General features: G+C 43.9%; 1 protein-coding gene across 1 annotated transcript in view; it reads left to right on the plus strand.

The window, feature by feature from the left end:
• Positions 1–19,564, plus strand: part of GRIP1 (glutamate receptor interacting protein 1) — a 406,109-nt gene that overhangs the window by 360,087 nt on the left and 26,458 nt on the right. Inside the window, exons 16-19 of the mRNA XM_005872692.2 lie at positions 2,771–2,915; positions 5,608–5,747; positions 6,165–6,359; positions 18,588–18,744. Coding sequence (XP_005872754.1) covers positions 2,771–2,915; positions 5,608–5,747; positions 6,165–6,359; positions 18,588–18,744 — 637 coding nt within the window. The remainder of the gene's footprint in view (positions 1–2,770; positions 2,916–5,607; positions 5,748–6,164; positions 6,360–18,587; positions 18,745–19,564) is intronic.

Raw genomic sequence — 19,564 nt, forward strand, 5'->3', positions numbered from 1 at the left:
AGGCTCTGGGGATACGAAGATGAAATCTTGTTTTCAAGGTGATCTTATTCTAATGGAAGAGACAAAGAGAGAGATAATTAAACACCTAGTGAACAGGACTGGCTAGAGCGTGCCTTTTCGGTGGGTGGGGGCAAAAATTGGTTCTCAGAGAGTTAGGAACCGGAGATGTTACATCACAGCGGTGAGTGGCTCTCCATAGCTCAGCCCTACCTGAGTGAATCTTAGCCCTTCCTATTTCTCTCATTAGGAAGAATTTTAATTTAATTTCTCTCCTCGTCGCGGGGCAGAGGCAAGAATTAAAATTAAAAGGTGAGAAGCACTGGAAGAATGCACAGGAGTGTGGGGTCTCCCCGGAAAGGCCTGGAGCTCCTGCGGGGGAGCCGGGAAGCCCTCCTGAAAGACAAGACATCTGCGCCCAGTGCTGAGGCCCCAGTAGGAATTCTCCAGGAGAGAAAGGTGTTTGTGCCCAGGGAGTGGCATGTGCAAGGTTAAAGACGTCAGGGAAGTGCTTTTACAGAAACTTCGGTGAGGAAGAATGTAGGAGACTGGGCTGGAATGGGAGGGGGGTGGCCCTCTGGAGACATGGCAGCCCCAGCTCAGCTCGCGCAAAGAAAGGGGTTGTATTTTATTCTTAAGGAATTGGGGAATCAATGAAAAGCGTCAAGTAAGAGAGTGAATTCAGATTTATGCCTTTGAAATATTCCAGGAAGAACGGAAAGGGAATTATAGGCTGGCAGCACCGGTGAAAATCAATGCGAGGGAGAGGGACAAAGGCTGGATCCCTATCAGGAAAACATGTGGAAGAAACCACTGTTATGAAACCCAGGGCAGAGCTGAGATGTCTGCCTCCTCTAGTGCAGGTGGCAGTGGGATGCGCTGGGACCTCGCCTGGTGGGCAAATGGGCCATCCACCTAGACCAGGGGTGGGCGAACTTTTTGACTCGAGGGCCACAATGGGTTCTTAAACTGGACCGGAGGGCCGGAACAAAAGCATGGATGGAGTGTTTGTGTGAACTAATATAAATTCAAAGTAAACATCATTACATAAAAGGGTACAGTCTTTTTTTTTTTAGTTTTATTCATTTCAAATGGGCCGGATCCGGCCCGCGGGCCGTAGTTTGCCCACGGCTGGTCTATGAAGATGAGCAAACCAAACTAATTAATGTCAGTTTACTCAAGGCATCACAGAGTTTTCTGAGGGAATTAATGTTTTTATTAAATTAAATATTAAATTAAATATTTATTATTGCAAATGTATTAAATATCATTTAATAAAATAACATTTTATTACATTTTAAATGTTATTATATAAACTTCAAATATTTAAAAATAGAGAAAAATGGCGTCATAAACCATCATACGTCACCTAGCACTAACAGTTGGTAACTTATGATCAATCTTGCTGGTCTATACTCCCGCCCTAATTTAAGACTTCTAAGATATTTAATTAAATATCACAGTTTAACATATTGGCAAAAAATTTTAATATTATTAAATATTCACTTACTGTTTCCATTTTGCCTGATTTTCATATCCATGGATAGATACAGACAGATAGGTAGATGTGTGACTGCGTTAATGCTTCGCCATGACACAGTCTGACCGTAAAAGCTAACTGTTTTGTTAGAGTCCCTTCCAGACCATTTCATTGCGTCCTTGGGTACAGAAATGAAATAGCTCCTTATCCAGGCACAGCCCCCTGAGGCCCAAGGAATAAAACAAGAAATGCTCAAAATCTTTACCATGCCACCAGCAAATACGAAACAGGTTTTGTATTTGCAAGCCTGACACAGTCAAAACACCCACTGGTGCTGAAGTCACCCCAAGACGTCTTTCAGACCGAGGCTTTAGGCAGAGCCGTTCACAGATGTCTTCCCTTGTGCTAATGTAAAACAGCCAAAATAAATGTATGACAGTGTGACCCCGGGTGTATGCTACCGAAACATAACCTACACGGCTTTTGATTCAAAAACAGAGGAGAGGTAATCATTCAAACCTGTTTTCATATCCACGAGTTCATCAACAGGATGTACGTTGTAAGACACAGTCGGTGGGATGATATGTAAGGGATTCGAGATTCCCAGGCCAACCAACCTCTCCAAGCCCCACTTAACTATGTACATAAGTTAAAGCTTGCTCCAACCCTGAGTAAAATCGGCTTTTCTGTGTTGAAAGTTAGCTGGCTGTAAAGCCTGAAAATAGGAATTTCGTGACCTGATCTCTTCGTCACTGCACGACTCTCTCCTCCCTAATTGCCTCCTCAGCCGTGTGTTCCTTCCGCTGGTGTCGATGGCACACTCACAAAATGCTGGGCCAGCGCCGTGCAAGGCAACGATGAGTATCGGCTTTTCTGTGTTGAAAGTTAGCTGGCTGTAAAGCCTGAAAATAGGAATTGCGTGGCCTGATCTCTTTGTCACTGCACGACTCTCTCCTCCCTAATTGCCTCCTCAGCCGTGTGTTCCTTCCGCTGGTGTCGATGGCACACTCACAAAATGCTGGGCCAGCGCCGTGCGAGGCTTGGGCACGCGGGCAGGGCCTGCAGGGCACCTGGTGGCTCTCTCCAGATTTAAAGCATAAGTCATTAGGATGTTCCCTGTTAGAATGTGATATCCTACGAAGGAAATGCTGCTTCTCCAAATAATTATTTTCTGCAACATAATGTGCTGATGCCGATGTTCTGAATTTCTTATTTTATGTCTGAATATATTTGTCTTATTACTTTGCTTTTTTTTCAAAGAAACCAATTATGACTCCTTGCCATTTATTGCAGATGAGCAAGAAAGTTCCGGGGCAATTATTTACACCGTGGAGCTGAAGCGCTACGGGGGGCCCCTTGGCATCACGATTTCAGGAACTGAAGAGCCATTCGATCCTATAATCATTTCAAGCCTCACTAAAGGGGGATTAGCTGAGAGGTACAATTTGAAGGCACTGCTCCAGTTACCTGGGTCCGAGATGGGTTTCCTTCCTCACAGCCGCATACACACTTGTTCCCCTCCCCTGCGTGGGTTTTCTGTGGGTTTGTTCCAAGATCGACTGTAGAGCTTTGAGAGCTCTTGGGCATTGCTCCGACCTGACTCTGAGGGGCATCTTACTGGCAGTGAAAGGTGCCAGGGGCTTAGCATTGATATTAGTCTCTAGAAATGTATAAACGGACCACAATTGACTGGAGGTAGATTTATATCCTGTCCATTTTGAGAGAAGGAGGCTGAAGTTCAGGGAGGTTAAGAGGCTTGTCCAACTCAATTCAGCAAACGTCCGCTGAGCCTCTCCCCTGACAGGCATGGCCTCCGCTGCTGTTTTTCAGGAGCGGATGGCACAGGCTGTATCCTCAAAGATTTCAGGAAGCAGAGTGCAGCATCTTAATGATATCTTGCAATTTGGAATGTTCCCTTAGCAATTTGTTTTCATGAGCACACATCCCAACCCCCTGCTAAACTGCATCTTTCTGAGACCTGTTGTGGGGGGTGGGGGTGGGGGTAGTCCAGGCATCACAGCCAGATCTGGCCTCCTGTAACCCAGCTCAGGAACGCACGCACATCATTCATGCTGACACTAGAGGACAACAGAATAGAGACGTAGCATTGCAGAGCTGTGGAGCTGCGAGGAACCTTAGAAATCATCTCATCCAACATTTACATCTGTCAGTCGAGGGCCCTGAGGCCGCTCAAACGGATCACCCTGTTAGAATTTCATAACCTGGTATTAACAGAGACACCTGTAACATGGTATTCTTCAGGCATCCTCCTGTTCTAGGTATCTCTGTTAGGGAGCAAATGAGAAAAGATTACTGTTTATCTGCTTTAGCAAGCTACTGGTCAAGTGTCGTATGGCTTACAACACAGATCTTTCATAAACTAGAGATTCCTCATGAGAGAATGAAGTGATTTTTTTTCCCAGGGGGAAGAATTCTTTGAGAGTTGATGCATTGGTGGACTTGTTAAGCAGCCCCCCCCCCCCAAACCTACACAACCCAGTGTCTCCTCTGCTGCCCAGCACAGCTGCCCACTGCCCCAGAGCCAGCTGTGGTCAGAGCGCTCAGTCACAAGCAGCCCTGGGCGCTGGGCTGACCCCTTCCCTCGCTGCAGTTAGTGAGCAGGGCACAGGAGGCCAGTGCATGGATTTCCTCTCTGCAGCCTTGAGCACAGAGAGATCTGGGTTTTTCCACTATCCCTGAGCTTCCTGCTGTGAGTCTACTCCTTCTCCACCCAGTGCTCCCAAGCTAAGGTAGATATGCTGAGCATGAGAATTATACATTCCAACCTGCGAGCTCAGAATTGGGTGAGCATGGGAAGAGAAGAAGAAAGGCCATCAGTTTATTAGTTTATTGATCAATAAATTAGTTTTTTATTTCCACATTTCAAATAGTGTGCTACACCCTATACATACAGTTTCCTATTCAATCTTTAGGGCTTCCCAGTAAGATGATTACCCCCATTGTAGTGATGAGGAAACTGACACCCAGAGATTAACATAGGGTCCCGAGGTCCCACAGCTGGTGGTGGCAGAGTTGGATTCAAACCTAGCCCCACAGTCATGTGTTACATAACGATGACCACACGTACACAGTGGTCTCACATGAGTTGTGATGACACTGGTCTGCACAGCCAATCTTATAAAAGTATAGCACATACAGTTATGCACAGTACATAATACTTGATAATTACTGACTGTGCTACTGGTTTATGTGTTTAGTGTACTATGCTTTTTGTTGTTATTTTAGAGTGTACTTTTTCTACTTATATAAAAATGTTTGTTGTAAAACAAGAGTGTGCTTTTTCTACTTATATAAAAATGTTTGTTGTAAAACAATACATTGTGTTATGTTGGCAGCATCCTCATACATCTCGTATTCACCAAGTCTCTTGGTTGCATCATTTTCTCTTGGCCTTGATTTGATTTCGAGTTGTTTTGTACAGTAACATGCTGTGCAAGCTTGTAGTCTAGGAGCAATAGGCTGTACCATACAGCCTAGGTGTGTGGTAGGCTACACCATCTAGGTTCGTGTTAAGTACACTCTATGATGTTCCCAAGACAAGGAAATCGCCTAACGACACATTTCTCAGGACGTGTTTCCACTGTTATGCGGTGCATGACTGTACAGCAATTGATTCCCGAGATCAGCCTTTTTCGTTTCCTTGGAATCACCAGCAGGGGGCCTAGCCACACCAGCGTCCGGGGTGTGTCCCCATCTCTCTGAATCTCACTTCTGGTGAGCTGGGAGAATGAGTATGCTCAACATTTTTAAATCTGTAGGAACAAGGAATGCCCCGTGCTAAACATCGCTACATTCATTGTCCAATCTTGTTCGTTTCCTTGGGATTTTTAAGAGGGTTACCAAATGACTCTGCTTTCTTGGAATTAAAAAGCATACAAGTTCACTTTAACTACTAATTAAAACAATTTTTCTAATTTTATTTGAAACTAAAAAGTAATTCACAACAGATGCAGTTGTCTTGTAACGTTGCCCGGGAGAAAGCTAGACATGGTTTCTAGAGACCCTTGCCAAGTCTTTATTATTATGAATATATAAAGTATGGCCGGGAATCTATATTGAGTATCACACAGGGATTATTTCTATTTTCCTGTTGCTCCTTGGTGTTCCAGAACCGGCGCGATCCACATCGGAGACCGGATCCTGGCCATCAACAGCAGCAGCTTGAAAGGGAAGCCCCTGAGTGAGGCCATCCACTTGCTACAAATGGCGGGAGAGACTGTCACCTTGAAAATTAAGAAACAGACAGATGGTGAGTGGATTGAGAGCCACAGTTAAGAATTTCCAGTGCATTTCCTTCCCCAAAAGAATGGGCAAATGTCTCTGTGTGCATTTCTAGGAAAATGACTCTCTAGCCAGGGAATGTTTATCTTTTTATTTAAATTTATATGGCCCCGGCTGGTGTAGCTCAGTTGATTGGGTGTTGTCCATGCACCAAATGGTTGCTGGTTGGATTCCTGGTCAGAGCACATGCCCAGATTGTGGGCTCAATCCCCAGTAGGGGGCGTATAGGAGGCAACCAATTGATGATTCTCTCTCATCATTGATGTTTCTATCTCTCTCTCCCTCTCCCTTCCTCTCTGTGAAATCAATAAAAATAATTTTAAAAGGCAATAAAAAATGTTTTTCAATTTACCCTGATACTTAAACTTCTTTCCTGTCTTTAAAGCTCAGTCAGCATCAAGTCCCAAGAAATTCCCCATTCCCAGCCACTTGGGTGACCTGGGAGACATGGAGGAGGACTCCTCGCCAGCACAGAAGCCGGGCAAACTCTCCGACATGTACCCGTCCACCGTGCCCAGTGTGGACAGTGCTGTGGACTCGTGGGATGGCTCTGGAATCGACGCCAGCTACGGGAATCAAGGTATGTCCTGGGCCTGAGGAAAGAGGCAGTGTCATTGTTGAAGCCCATGTTTCTCAAGGGTCCACCTTCTGCCCCACGAAAAGAACACCTTTCACTTATGTCTGCGTCAATGTAACCGTATTGAACACACGGCTATAGCGGCCCTGCATTTCCTCCTTCTTAGTGCTGGTAAGTCATGAACATTTATCAAACACTAACAGGCCCCCCATTAGACTCACCGAGGTTCAAGTGTTCCATCCGGAGCATGTCCTTCCTGCATCAATTAATTATGAGAGTAACCCTGAAACAGAATGGTTCGCTGAAGATAGCCCCATGGTTTTACCTCGTCGGCAAAGATGGATTGGGGTGCTGACAAGGAGCATGAGAGATTAGCCAATGATCTATTTATTCCTGCCTCCTCTGACTTTTAAAAACAACTTGTAGGGGTTTCCCCAAATACTCATTATTAGAGAGTTGTAATCATAACATATAAAAATATTTAATAGAGTTCTCTTCGCAGACATCAGCATGTGAACAAGTATAACCTACATTAAAAGTTAAAACTCACGAACAGAAAGTAAATACAGAATGTGTTAGACTGAATATAGAATATGAACTAAAAAGCTTCTTTTAAAAATCTGTTTCCCTCCCAATGGTACGTAGCATCAAAAGAGAAGTGTACAAAAAATTCTTTGTACTTCATCTTATGTGAGGCTTACCTTCTCTGTACTGCCTTGTATAAATTTCAGCTCCGAACCCCGTTTCTGCTCTGGGTGTCCGTCAGCCAGAGGATGAAATAGATGAACAGTCTGAGAACACACGTTTGGGTGTGAGGGTTGCTGTGTAATTTGGTTAACCTTTTAAGAGCGCTTACATCCAGTTTGCTCTCTCCCGGGTTTTCTTCTCTCCACTTGCCTTTGCCTGTGTCACTCTCTGCTAAGTCCCTTGGAGAAAAAGGAAAATAAATATTTTAGAGCTCTCAAGTCGTTGCTTACTAGAGATGATAGTAGAGTTTGGTGGGGAAAAAATTTTGAACACCCCAAAATAGATTTGGGAATTTATGTGTCTGACAGTTAATTTTTCTAAGTCGTAATGCTTTGTAACAAGTAAGCTATGCCACCAAAACAGGTATTCTCATTGTCTGAGAGTTCGTGGGCCACCAGAGGTCACTCTGACAAAGAGCAGAAGCCAAGTTGTGTCAGTGTGGACTCTGAGGGTGATTTATTACTGTGCTTGTTTGTTGACAGCTTATTAATGTGGAGACTATTTTGTTACAGCAAATGTTGTGAGCATGCTACTGACTTTAATGAATTCCACCCCACAAGGTGGATGTGTAATAATTCAGCTACCCCGTCCCTTTACACCAGGGGTCCTCAAACTACGGCCCGCGGGCCACATGCAAATACAAATATTGTATTTGTTCCCGTTTTGTTTTTTTACTTCAAAATAAGATATGTGCAGTGTGCATAGGAATTTGTTCATAGTTTTTTTTAAAACTATAGTCCAGCCCTCCAACGGTCTGAGGGACAGTGAACTGGCCCCCTGTTTAAAAAGTTTGAGGACCCCTGCTTTACACCATAGGATCAGCACCACGAGCAGCATACTCAATAGAGGGCCTTCGCCTCATTAGTGAAAAATGAAGAATCATTTATTATTTACAAAGCACTTTGAACATTTAAAATCCTAGACAGGGAATAGTAGTCACAATACTATTAAATTTGGCATTTATCAATTAGAAATCTTTATGAGGTTGAAGAGAGATTAGAGATAAGTAGAGAAAGTGGCAATCGGAACAGAATTGAAGTCTTACAAGGTGATGAGAAAATAGTCACAAGACCTTATATCTGTAAAGCACTTTAGTGTTTACAAAGCACTTTCACAAAATGATTCCCATCATGAACATAGAAGTCAAAAGGCTCGTTGCTCACAGGATTTCAGTGTTGGGAGAGAATGTAGAAGTCAGCTCTCTGACATCGAGTGCAGCCTGGGTGCAAGGCCAGCCTCGCTGCAGGACCACACTGCCTGGGCTGGGGCTGGAGCACCCCAGAAACAGGGGCTCCCTCACTGTTCTTCCTTCTCCATGAATGTAGCTCTGTCTCCGAGTCCTCAGCTGCATTGAGCGAAAATCCGATCAGTGCTAGTTCTGCCCTCAAGGTCATTCGGAGCTAGACAAAGCCTCTTCCACTTGACAGCCCTTCAGATTCCCAAAGCCAGCTATCATGCCTCTTTCCAGTCTTTCCTTCTCTAAGCAAAATAGCCCCAGTTTCTCTAACTGTTCTCTTACTTTTGAGTATCTTTATCATCCTGGGGGCCTCTCTTCTGAACATGTTCAAATTTAACTCCATTCTTATTAAAGTGTAGCACTCAGAAAGGAAGTCAGGCAATCATCTGACAGCCCGGAGCAGTTCAAGGCTTTCACCTTTATCGCTGAAGATTGTAGAACCTATCAGTGCAGCCTCTCTCGATTTAAGAATTTTGATGGTCACATCCCATCTGTCACTCATTTTGAGCTTACTCTTTACCAAGAACTCAAAGTCTGTGGTTTTTTTCCCCCTTTACTTCTGATATTGGGTTAACCCGTGGTCGGCAAACCGCGGCTCGAGAGCCACATGTGGCTTTTTGGCCCCTTCATTGTGACTCTTCCACAAAATACCACGTGCGGGCGCGCACGGACAGTGCGATTGAAACTTCGTGGCCCATGCGCAGAAGTCAGTATTTTGTGGATATTTTGTGGAAGAGCCACACTCAAGGGGCCAAAGAGCTGCATGTGGCTCGCGAGCCACGGTTTGCCGAGCCGCAGTTTGCCGACCACTGGATTAACTTTTCTAAAGCAAGGCATGGAACCATCCTTTTTCCCCGGTTAACTATCATGTTGTGAGATGTAGATTGTCTCTCCCGCCTGTCCCTCTGGCCTCTCAGCTGCTCTACCATTTCCTAGGAAGACTGCACATTCTCACTGCACCTGTAAGTCTACAGTAGTTGCCCCATTTCCAATAGGATGTTGCACCTCCGTTAATTCCTGTATCTCTGCAGCTACATTCCTTATTGTTACCTGCTTTTGTCCAAAATGTCAAGCTTGCCCTATTCATGGCTGGCACAGCGTAAGGTCAGTATAGGGGGCATACAATGTTGGGCAAAGGAGATGTGGTCCTTGTTCTCATGGAAGAGGTTACCCAGCTGAAGTAACCTGGCCCTTAACTGAAGGGCCAGACAATTAACCAACCAACAGTGCAAAGCATTACGTAGCCAATGAAAAGGGGGAAAGGATGGAGTAATCAAAGCTGGTAGAGAAAGAAGGAGTGTGTTCAAAGAAGTCTCACAATGGATGACTCTCGATTCTAGAGTGTAGCTAGGATGCAAACTTTTTCTAGTCGGCCTCTGGGTCAGCTTCCTCCAGTCCCCATGCTCTATATTCATGCCCTTCTGCCTTATCAAAATCATATGCTTTTGCCCCCCTTGTCTTATTGATCCCTCCTAACTCTGAGAAAACCTTAGGGTTGCTTTCCTTGGATTTAGCAAAGGTCAGTCAATACAAGAGGAGATTTGTTGGTGCCTGGACTCTGTCATTCTCATAGACATGAGGGTCTTGTGATGTCTGTAATTCTTGACTCTCAACTCAGGTAGTTACATTTCTGCCTTATCATATCTTTAGATATTTCTCTCTTCTGAGTTCCTTTTTTCAGCTTTATTGATGTAAAATTGACAAGATTGCATATATTTAAAATGTGCAATGTGGTGATTTTACATATATATATATATTGAAATGATTACCACCATCGAGTTGATTGGCGTATCCATTGCCTCACATAGTTACCATTTGTGTGTGTGTGTGTGTGTGTGTGTGTGTGTGTGTGTGTGTGTGTGCGGTGAGAATACTTAACATCGGCTTTCTCAGCAAATTTAAAGAATATTACAAAATAGTATCATTAACGATAGTCGCCATGCTGTATATTAAATCCCCAGAATTTATTCATCTTATCCTTAGACCTACATCTCTCTATCTCTCTATTTCTCCCCTTTCCCAGCCCCAGGCAGCCACATTCTCCTCTGTGTTCCTATGAGTTTTACTTCTTTTTTTTTCAATCCATTCATCTGACAAACACTTAGGTTGTTTCCATATCTTGGCTATTATGAATAATGCTACAATGACATGGGAGTGAATAGATTTTTTTCAAGATACCAATTTCATTTATTTTGGATATATACTCAGAAGTAGGATTGCTGAACCCTCTAGAGGTCATTTTTATCATTTGTATTCTCTCGGGGGAAAATTGTTTTATCCTGGTTTTCATATGTGTTTGCATACAATGAAGTAATCTCTTGTTTAATTATTTTTATATTCTAGGTTTCTAGAATTATATCCTCAATATTGTTCCATATTTGGTGTATTTATGTTTTTTTCACTCTGATTATATTGGTAATGGTTTGTTTTTATTTAGTATTTTCCCCCAAAGAACTGACTCTTGCATTTACTTATTAGTTCCACTCTGATTTTTTAAAATAAATTTTTGCTTTTAATTTGATTAACTTTATTGTGTTCTTCTTAGAGATTTTTTCTGTTTATGACTTGAATTGGGTGCATTATTCATTTGTTTCCATGCTTCCTTGTAGTTCTCATCTCATAAAGATGGTGATGACTAATAATAGACACCAACATGTACAGCTAGAGATCCAACTGTCCTTTAATGTGGTTAGGGGACACAACATGGTCCGCACAGAGAGTAGCACATAGCCAGACATTCAGCAGTATTTTCCCCATGTGGGGGGGACTTTTTTTCCCCTCTTCCACTTCTTTTCTGGGCTCTACAAGCTTATGTTTCACTCCTACTATTGCCTTGCTTTGCCCAGTTTTCCTGGCCCTCTTATATCTCTGCTTTGATCTCTTAGAGAGATGATGGTTTCAGTTTGTAATTTTTAAATTTTGAGATGATATATTTGGTTATATTTATCATTTGCTCTATGGCAACCATTTTCTCATGAGTATCCTTCATCTGCTATTGCTTTCTCTCTCTCTCTCTCTCTCTCTCTCTCTCTCTCTCTCTCATCAACTTGGTATACCAATTTTTTTTGAATTATTGCTCATCTTTGAATGAGATGATTTCCTACTGGTTTGGAAATTTGCAAGAGGTTTTGAGACAGAAGAGTCCAAGCTGTGCTCCAGGCTAGCAGAACTTACCCTGTTCCCAGTACCTGTGATGAGTGCATTCGTCCTCAGCCAGAGACATCAGCAACTGCAGACAGCCAGCAATGCAGAAGCCCTCTTTGCTAGCCCATCTCACCAATAGCTGGCTTCCTGCAGCCTCCAGCACATCCGTAGGTGTTGTCTTTCAGCCCAGCTCCCCAGCTTTTCCCTAGTGTCATGGCACTTCCTGCCGCCAGTCTGTGCAGTCCTTAGAGCTCCCAACAAAGCATTGTGGTTTTGCTTCATTTGGTCCCTGATTTGGAGGACTGGGCCTTCGCTAAAACCTCTGGCCACAGCTGTCTCCTCTTGGCTTCTTAACAGAACCCCCCATGCCCTGTTTGACTTTCACAGAATTTGGTAACATCTCTGGTGTATAATGGTTTGAGATTCTAGTTTTTCCAAAGATGGAGTTCACGTTCTATTTTTTTTTCATCCCTTTTTGATTTGAGGTGATTTCTGAGCAAAGGGAGAGCAGCTCTGCCATTTTCAAACCACAGTCTCATCCAAACACCTTACAGTTCTTGGCAGGAACAATTACAAGTAGTTATACAAACATATGATTTGATTTTTCTCATTTTTAACAAAATTGGGTCTTTAGGAAACAATTTGGCAGGGAATTATCTGACTTGCTTTGCTAGACGAAAATTGGCTCCGAAAATGAAGCAACGGCAGGAGCTACAGTCCTAAATTATAGAGCTGAAGATTGAATTCCAAAACCATTCTCCAATTTCAAACCTTATGAACATGAGTCTTTGTTTAGTTCACTTTTCTAAAGTAATACTGAGTGATAATTAAGAGCTAAATGGAAGATATTAATCTGCACAACACTGTGGTACTGAAAAACAATTGCCTAATATTGGAGTGTCAGAATTTTACAAATATCTGAGGTATGGTTATCCTAAAAATAAGTGTCATTACCAGGAGTCCATCAACTTTCAGAAGTACCTACATTTGTGAAGACCTATTTTCCATTAAGCAAATGAATAAAACTTAACATTACTTTCAGTGAAAGGAATCTAGACTGAATCTCTTACCTTGTATTAATGTGCTTGGGCTGCTATAACAGAATACCACAGACTGAGTGGCATGCGCAGGAGGCAACCAATCAATGTGTCTCTCTCACATCGATGTTTCTCTCTCTCTCTCTCTCTCTCTCTCTCTCTCTCTCTCTCTCTTCCTCCTTCCTTCCTCCCTCCCTTCCACTCTCTCTAAAAACCAATGGAAAAAATATCCTCAGGTGAGGATTAGCAACAACAACAAAAATATATGTCAGCTGGGTTGGTTTCTCCTGAGGCGTCTCTCTCCTTGGTTTGCAAATGGCCATCTTCTCATTGGTCCTCACATGGCCTTTCTTCTGTGTGTGTGCACCCCTGGTGTTCACGTGTCTACATTTCTTCTTCTTATAAGGACACCAATCAGATTGGACTATGGCCCCACCCTTATGACCTCATTTAACTTAATTGTCTTTTTAAAGGCTCTGTCTGCAAATATAGTCACATTGGGAGTGAGGGTTTCAACAAATGAATTTTGGAGGGATACAATTAGTCCATAACATACCTAACATTATGATACAAAGTATAAAACCAGATATGAAAACCTAGATGTGAAAAAAAAGGGAAAGAGAGAGAGAGAAAGAGGGAAAGAAGGAAAGGAAAGGAAAAATGGGAGGGAGGGGAGAAGAAGGAAAGAAAAAAGAAAAAAGGTTTTTCATTTTAAATAAAAAGACTAATTACCTAGGAAATAAATTTTAGAACTGCTATCTTTCAATGCGTTTCTTTTATCAATTTTGAAGTTAAAATCTAGTTTCCAATGTCACGCTTATATTTTAATTTTATGCATTTGTACTATCATTCAGTTAAAATGAAGTCTATATTTCTGGCAGTTGATTCTTCCCACACCTGCGCTGCCTCATTTATTCCATTTCTTCTGTGAATTTTAACTTTGATTCCTGGTGTAAAGGAATATTTCTCAGGGCCTGCTAACTTTTTCTCAACCAAGGCAACCAGCTGGCCTCTACAGGAACTTAATTCCTACCTATTTTAAGTCATAATAACATCATCCACCTGCATCAGTTAGGAGTTGAATTCCCCTCCAAATAAAAGAAAACCAAAATGTTGGTATTTAAACAAGACACAGGGTTGCTTTTCTCCCGCTGCAGTAAAGAGCCTGGAGAAGGCAGGTAGCCCATGGTATCAGCAGGACCAGGCATCTTCCTACCTCCGACTAACTTAACATCTCTTGTGTCTGCATGGCCACTGCCTTTGTTGTAAACTTTCATTAGGCCTGAAATATTTACTTCCTCATCACCTACTCTGAGTATCTTACCACTCCATATTGCTATCAATGATTCCTAGAAAACTAAATCGAATATTACCACTCCCTTTAAGAAAAACTCTTTTGGTGGTTCTCTATTATTTTAGGATAAAGTCAAAGATCCTTAGCTTAAACACAGAGTTCTGCACGGGGGGTATGGCTCAGTGGTTGAGCATCAACCTATGAACTAAGAGGTCATGGTTCAATTCCTGGTCAGGGCACATGCCTAGGTTTCAGGCTTGATCCCCAGTGTAGGGCGTGCAGGAGGCAGCTGATCAATGATTCACTCTCATTGTGATGTTTCTTTCTCTCTCGCCCTCTCTCTCTCTCTTCCTCTTGACAATTAAGTAACCACAGCTCCTCCTGTGGGGAGGAGTAAGTACAGGTAGTAAGGGGGCTGTTCTTGGAATATTCCTGGAATGCTGCTCTCTCGTTGGGAGTGAAGCAGAAACTCACTGATGGAACAGGAGGGCAGGGAGCGGGGTTTACCCTGACAGTGCCTTCCCCGGCCTCTCCTGCTGGGCTTATACTGCCTTACCCAGCACCCCTACTGTACAGGCCAACTCATCCTCCAACTCTAAGTTCGATGTCACCTTCCTATGGCACCTTTCATGACCCACATTCCCACCCCCAAACAGGTTTCATTCTTGCAATCAGTGTGTTCAGACTAAAGAGATAACATTTCTGTGCTATTAAAATTCTTATTTCTATGACTGTGTCTCCTTCTCTCACTCCCATGCATATTCTAAGCCACGCAGTTGGAGAGTGTCTTTGCGTTTCAGCACCTCGTATAGTACCTGACCTTTGGGAGACGCTCGAACACGTACTGAATGAGTGATGGTGAGGCTCTCCTCCTTGCCTGCTCTCCCTTTTACAATGAGAAAACTGAGATCTTGAAAAGTTGAATGGCATAGTAAATAATAAAAGTCATGGACATCTATGTTCATGATAACCTCACTGTGTTCTGGGCACTTATCTAAGTGTTCATATATGTTCTTCTCCTTCATTCTCACACCGGCCTGGTGATGCATGTGTCATTGTCCCCGAGGCAAAGTGGCCAAGCCCCCAGGGTGAGAAAGTAGCAAAGCTGGGATTTGAACCCAGGACTTTCCTAACTTCAGTCCTGTGCCAGCATAGAGTGGACCAGGCCGCAGTCTTCTGGGTCTACACCTGACTTGAAGCTATTCAAATTTTATCCCCTTTTCATGCCTGCCCAGCTGTAATGCAATAATGATTGAATAGTGCTTACGAAGACAACGCATTCTTGGTGTAGATACATGTGCCCGCCAGTGTGGCGTTTGTCTAGTGACGATGCTGCACATCTGCTCATCCTACCCTCCTGCCCAAGTCACCAAGAACCACTTACAAACCACAGCTGGAGGGAAATAAGAGAGTTATTTTGCTCTAGCTGGTTTGGCTCAGTGGATAGAGCATCAGCCTGCAGACTGAAGGGTCCCAGGTTTTATTCCAGTTAAGGGCACATACCCGGGTTGTGGGCTCGATCCCCAGTAGGTGGCGTGCAAGAGGCAGCCAATCAATGATTCTCTCTCATTATTGATGTTTCTCTCTCCCTCTCTCTCTCTCTCTCTCTCTCTCTCTCTCTCTCTCTCTCTCTCTCCCTCTCTCTCCTTTCCTCTCTGAATTGAATAAAAATATATTTTTTAAAAAGTTAATTTGCCCAGTTTAAAACCTGTTGGAATTTCCCTGGGGAACAGAATGGTCCTGTGGGTTAGTGCTGATCAGAAAGGGTTACCCCAGGAAGACACCATCATACAGCATTCGGCTCTCAGCAGGTCTAGGCTGGTTGAGGAAAGTACAGGCTTCGCCTAACACTTTTTGTATCATAACAAGTGAGACTTCCTGTACCTGGGGGCTGGTTGGTCAGAAGGAGGAAACAGATCGCCCGTCAGAGGAGCCGGGAGAAACACGGTGTTGCTGGTCACTCCCCTTCTAGAAGGGACTCGTGTGTGTCCCCTTCATCCACCACTTTTGACAGAAAACTGCACATTCATCACGCAAGATTTCTTCCCAGGTGGCTAGCCACACTCCTGCAGTTATCCGGGAAAGAAAATGGGATATTGAACTGTAGATCTTTCCCCGGCTCCGAGGACTTGTAATCCTTGGTGCCCTCCATCATGGACGCTCCATCGTGCGGCTGTGGGCACTCCCTGCTCTCCCGAGATCAGATCCTTTCATCAGAGCATTGTCTTCTGGACATCCTGCTTTCTCCCGCTGTAGTCAAGAGGGAGGATGGCACTGTGCCAGCTGACAAGTGGAGGGAACATGAATGAGAAAGACAAAGCAGGGAGGGGTGCCATGGAGACAGTCATCTTCCATGGTCCGGTCATTGAACAGGATGTGAAAATAGGCCGAGGCCTATTTGCTATATTAAGTGGAGGGGGTTGTTGTTGTTGTTGTTTGTGTGGTTTTTAAAAAATCTATTTTTATTGATTTCTAAAAGGAAGGGAGAGGGAGAGAGAGATAGAAACATCAATGTGAGAGAGAATCATTGATGGGCTTCTTCCTGCATGCCCCACCCTGGGGATCAAGCCTGCAACCCAGGCATGTGCACTGACTGGGAATCGAACCATGACCTCCTGGTTCATAGGTTGACGCTCAACCACTGAGCCACACCGGCTGGGCTATCAAGTGTTTTTAAACACAGTAAGAAACCCATGTTTTATTGCAATCCAGGACACACATGTAAACACACACACAATAGGTCACAACCTGAAGGGTGGATGGAGCAGTAGTGGCTACAGCACAAGCTATAGAGTCAGACCTGCAATGAGCCCCTGCTCTCCCACTGAACCCCCAGAGGAATTTTGAAAAGCTGCAGACCCCATCACACATTTATAATTGTCATCTAAAGGTTTTCCTCCCCAAATTTAAATACTTGCAAAGACTAGAATTTCCCATTTGCTGTAAATATGCTATAATACATTTTGTCAAAGTACAGAGCCAAAAATTTAGCTCAGATTCATAGACAGTGTTCATTATATAAGCTAATTGCCAAAAACATCCCTCACTGTCTCACCCATCAAGCTAATCAGACTTAACTCCTCATCAGAGAGGAAGTCAATCTTCATTTGCAAAAATTCAAATAAACACACTAAAGTGCCCACCTCCCCACACTTCTGACTCTGACTCTGAGATGCATAGAGGCCGATGGATGGGAGAGGTCAAAGCCTGGCCTGAGTCTGTACCTTGTTGACATAAAGCTCTGCTCCTCAGATACCTTCCCTCAGGAACAAGCCTTTCTCTTTTTTAAATGTTTTTAATTGATTTCAGAGAGGAAGGGAGAGGGAAGGAGAGAAACATCAATGATGAGAGAGAATCACTGATTGGCTGCCTCCTGCACGCCCCCCCCCCCCACTGGGGATCAAGCCTGCAACCCGGACATGTGCCTTGACATGGGACCTCCTGCCTCATAGGTCCATGCTCAACCACTGAGCCACACCAGCAGGGTGCAGGAGCAAGCCTTTCCCAGTTACCTCTAGATTATTTCTATCCCAGGCCCAAGCTCCTTCAAAGGCTTGAGGTGGATAATAAATGTCATTCCTTTGTAAAGAGGCAGAAAACAACTGTGAGAGGGGAGGGAGAGGCTTGGAGAGCTGGGAGACCTCAGACTCCTGGTGCTTCCTCAGCCAAGACGGTTTGGGGACATGCAACTTGATGATCTGAAAACTGATTCTCCCAAATGTGTGACTGGAACCCCCAAGAAATTATGCAAATAGTCCTAGGTACTTGAACCACTGTTCTGAGTCTTTAGTATCCTCATCTGTAAAATGTAAATAGTGATAGTACCTACTTTCAAAGATGGTTCAGAGGAATACATAAAGGCTGTATATACAAAGAAAGCCCATAATGAAGTTCTGGGCGCAGAATGAGTACCCACTTTGTGCTCGCTGTTGTTATGGTTGTTGCTGTTGTTATTCGACCCCTCTGCTTGCTAACGAGGCCATTTCTCATTGGATTAAAGTAATCCTCAGGCCCGTCCCTAACATTTGGGCCCGCAGCCCATATATCCAAGCTCTGTCCGCACATCTGCACCTAGCAGCCCCTTTGGCCACTTCTTGGGTCTGGAACCTACATCTTGTAGCAAATTCCACTCTCATTATGGTTGTTGTTGTTATTCGACCCCTCTGCTTGCTAACGAGGCCATTTCTCATTGGATTAAAGTAATCCTCAGGCCCGTCCCTAACATTTGGGCCCGCAGCCCATATATCCAAGCTCTGTCCGCACATCTGCACCTAGCAGCCCCTTTGGCCACTTCTTGGGTCTGGAACCTACATCTTGTAGCAAATTCCACTCTCAGGTCACACTTGGGTAAGAAGCCCTCACATAGCTCAGAGGTTGCCTGGGCAGGAAATTCAGGATTCTGACTTTCTGGAACTTGCTCTAAAAGGGGTTGGATATAAATCTGCTGGGCATATCCCCCTGGCCCAATAGATTTCTTGCCCAGATAGAGTAGGGCAGGAGCTACACAAAGCACAAGCCCAGCGCAGCGGCCCCTCCTGCTTGGGTCTAAAGGTCTTACCTCATGGATGTTGTTAATCAATTGGGCTAATGTGTGTGGATGCGTTTTAAATGTAATACTTCAGTGTTATCTTGATGGCCTTTATGACCCCAAATTCCGTTAAAATCAACCCCCTTGAACAAACGAATGGAAACCACAGAAAAAGACAAGTTAGTAAGCAGACCTCACTGGAGGTCCGCAGGGGCAGAAGAGAATGCCTTGTCTTTGGTTTCAGGGCCCGGCTTTCAGGCCTCCGGATACAACTTCAACACCTACGACTGGAGGAGCTCGAAGCAGAGAGGGAGCTTGTCCCCAGTCACTAAGCCTCGGAGCCAGACTTACCCAGATGTGGGGCTGAGTAACGAAGACTGGGACCGCTCCACGGTCAGCGGGTAAGGCTCATCTACCGTGGCCCTGTCCCAACTGCTTTGTGTTTGGGGGGCCAGATCTGAACCTCTCTACGTCCATTGGCACATGTTTCCAGCATTGGCTTCCTGAAGCTGCTAGAATCAGCCATGCTGGCCTGGTGGCAGAATTCTAACACTTGTGCCTGCCCAGTGGGAGCCTGGGCACCACCACATAACAGGGCAAGCGCTGTGTCCCCTAAAGAAAACAACAGCACGTGGGGAAAACCTACTTCTAACGACCGTGGCCTCACTCTGTGACTAGTTCCCTCTCCTTTCATTTAAAAGGTAGTTTCACATCAACTTCTATTTTTTTAAAAGATACACCTAGGGTCCCATATTTTTTGCTAATATATATTTTAGCATTGTGTTCCTTACCAAAATACTTTAAGGAAATTTATAAAAAATGATCTTGATCTATACCAGTGATTTTCAACCCTTTGCATCTCATGGCACACATAAACTAATTACTAAAATTCTTTGGTACACCAAAAAATATGTTTTTTGCCAATCTGACAAAAAATAAATAAATAGGTGTCATTTTGATTTATCCACACCAGATGGCTATTGTGGTGTTGGCTGTTGTCATTTTGTATTTGACAATCTAAGGCAGTGGTTCTGAACCTTCCTAATGCTGCGACCCTTTAACACAGTTCCTCATGTTGTGGTGACCCCCAATTTCATCGTTACAAATTGAACATAATTAAAGCATAGTGATTAATCACAAAAACAATATGTAATTATATATGTGTTTTCTGATGGTCTTAGGCGACCCCTGTGAAAGGGTCGTTTGACCCCCAAAGGGGTC

Source organism: Myotis brandtii, unplaced genomic scaffold (assembly GCF_000412655.1).
Source record: "Myotis brandtii unplaced genomic scaffold, ASM41265v1 scaffold389, whole genome shotgun sequence".
In the NCBI taxonomy this organism is placed as follows: domain Eukaryota; kingdom Metazoa; phylum Chordata; class Mammalia; order Chiroptera; family Vespertilionidae; genus Myotis; species Myotis brandtii.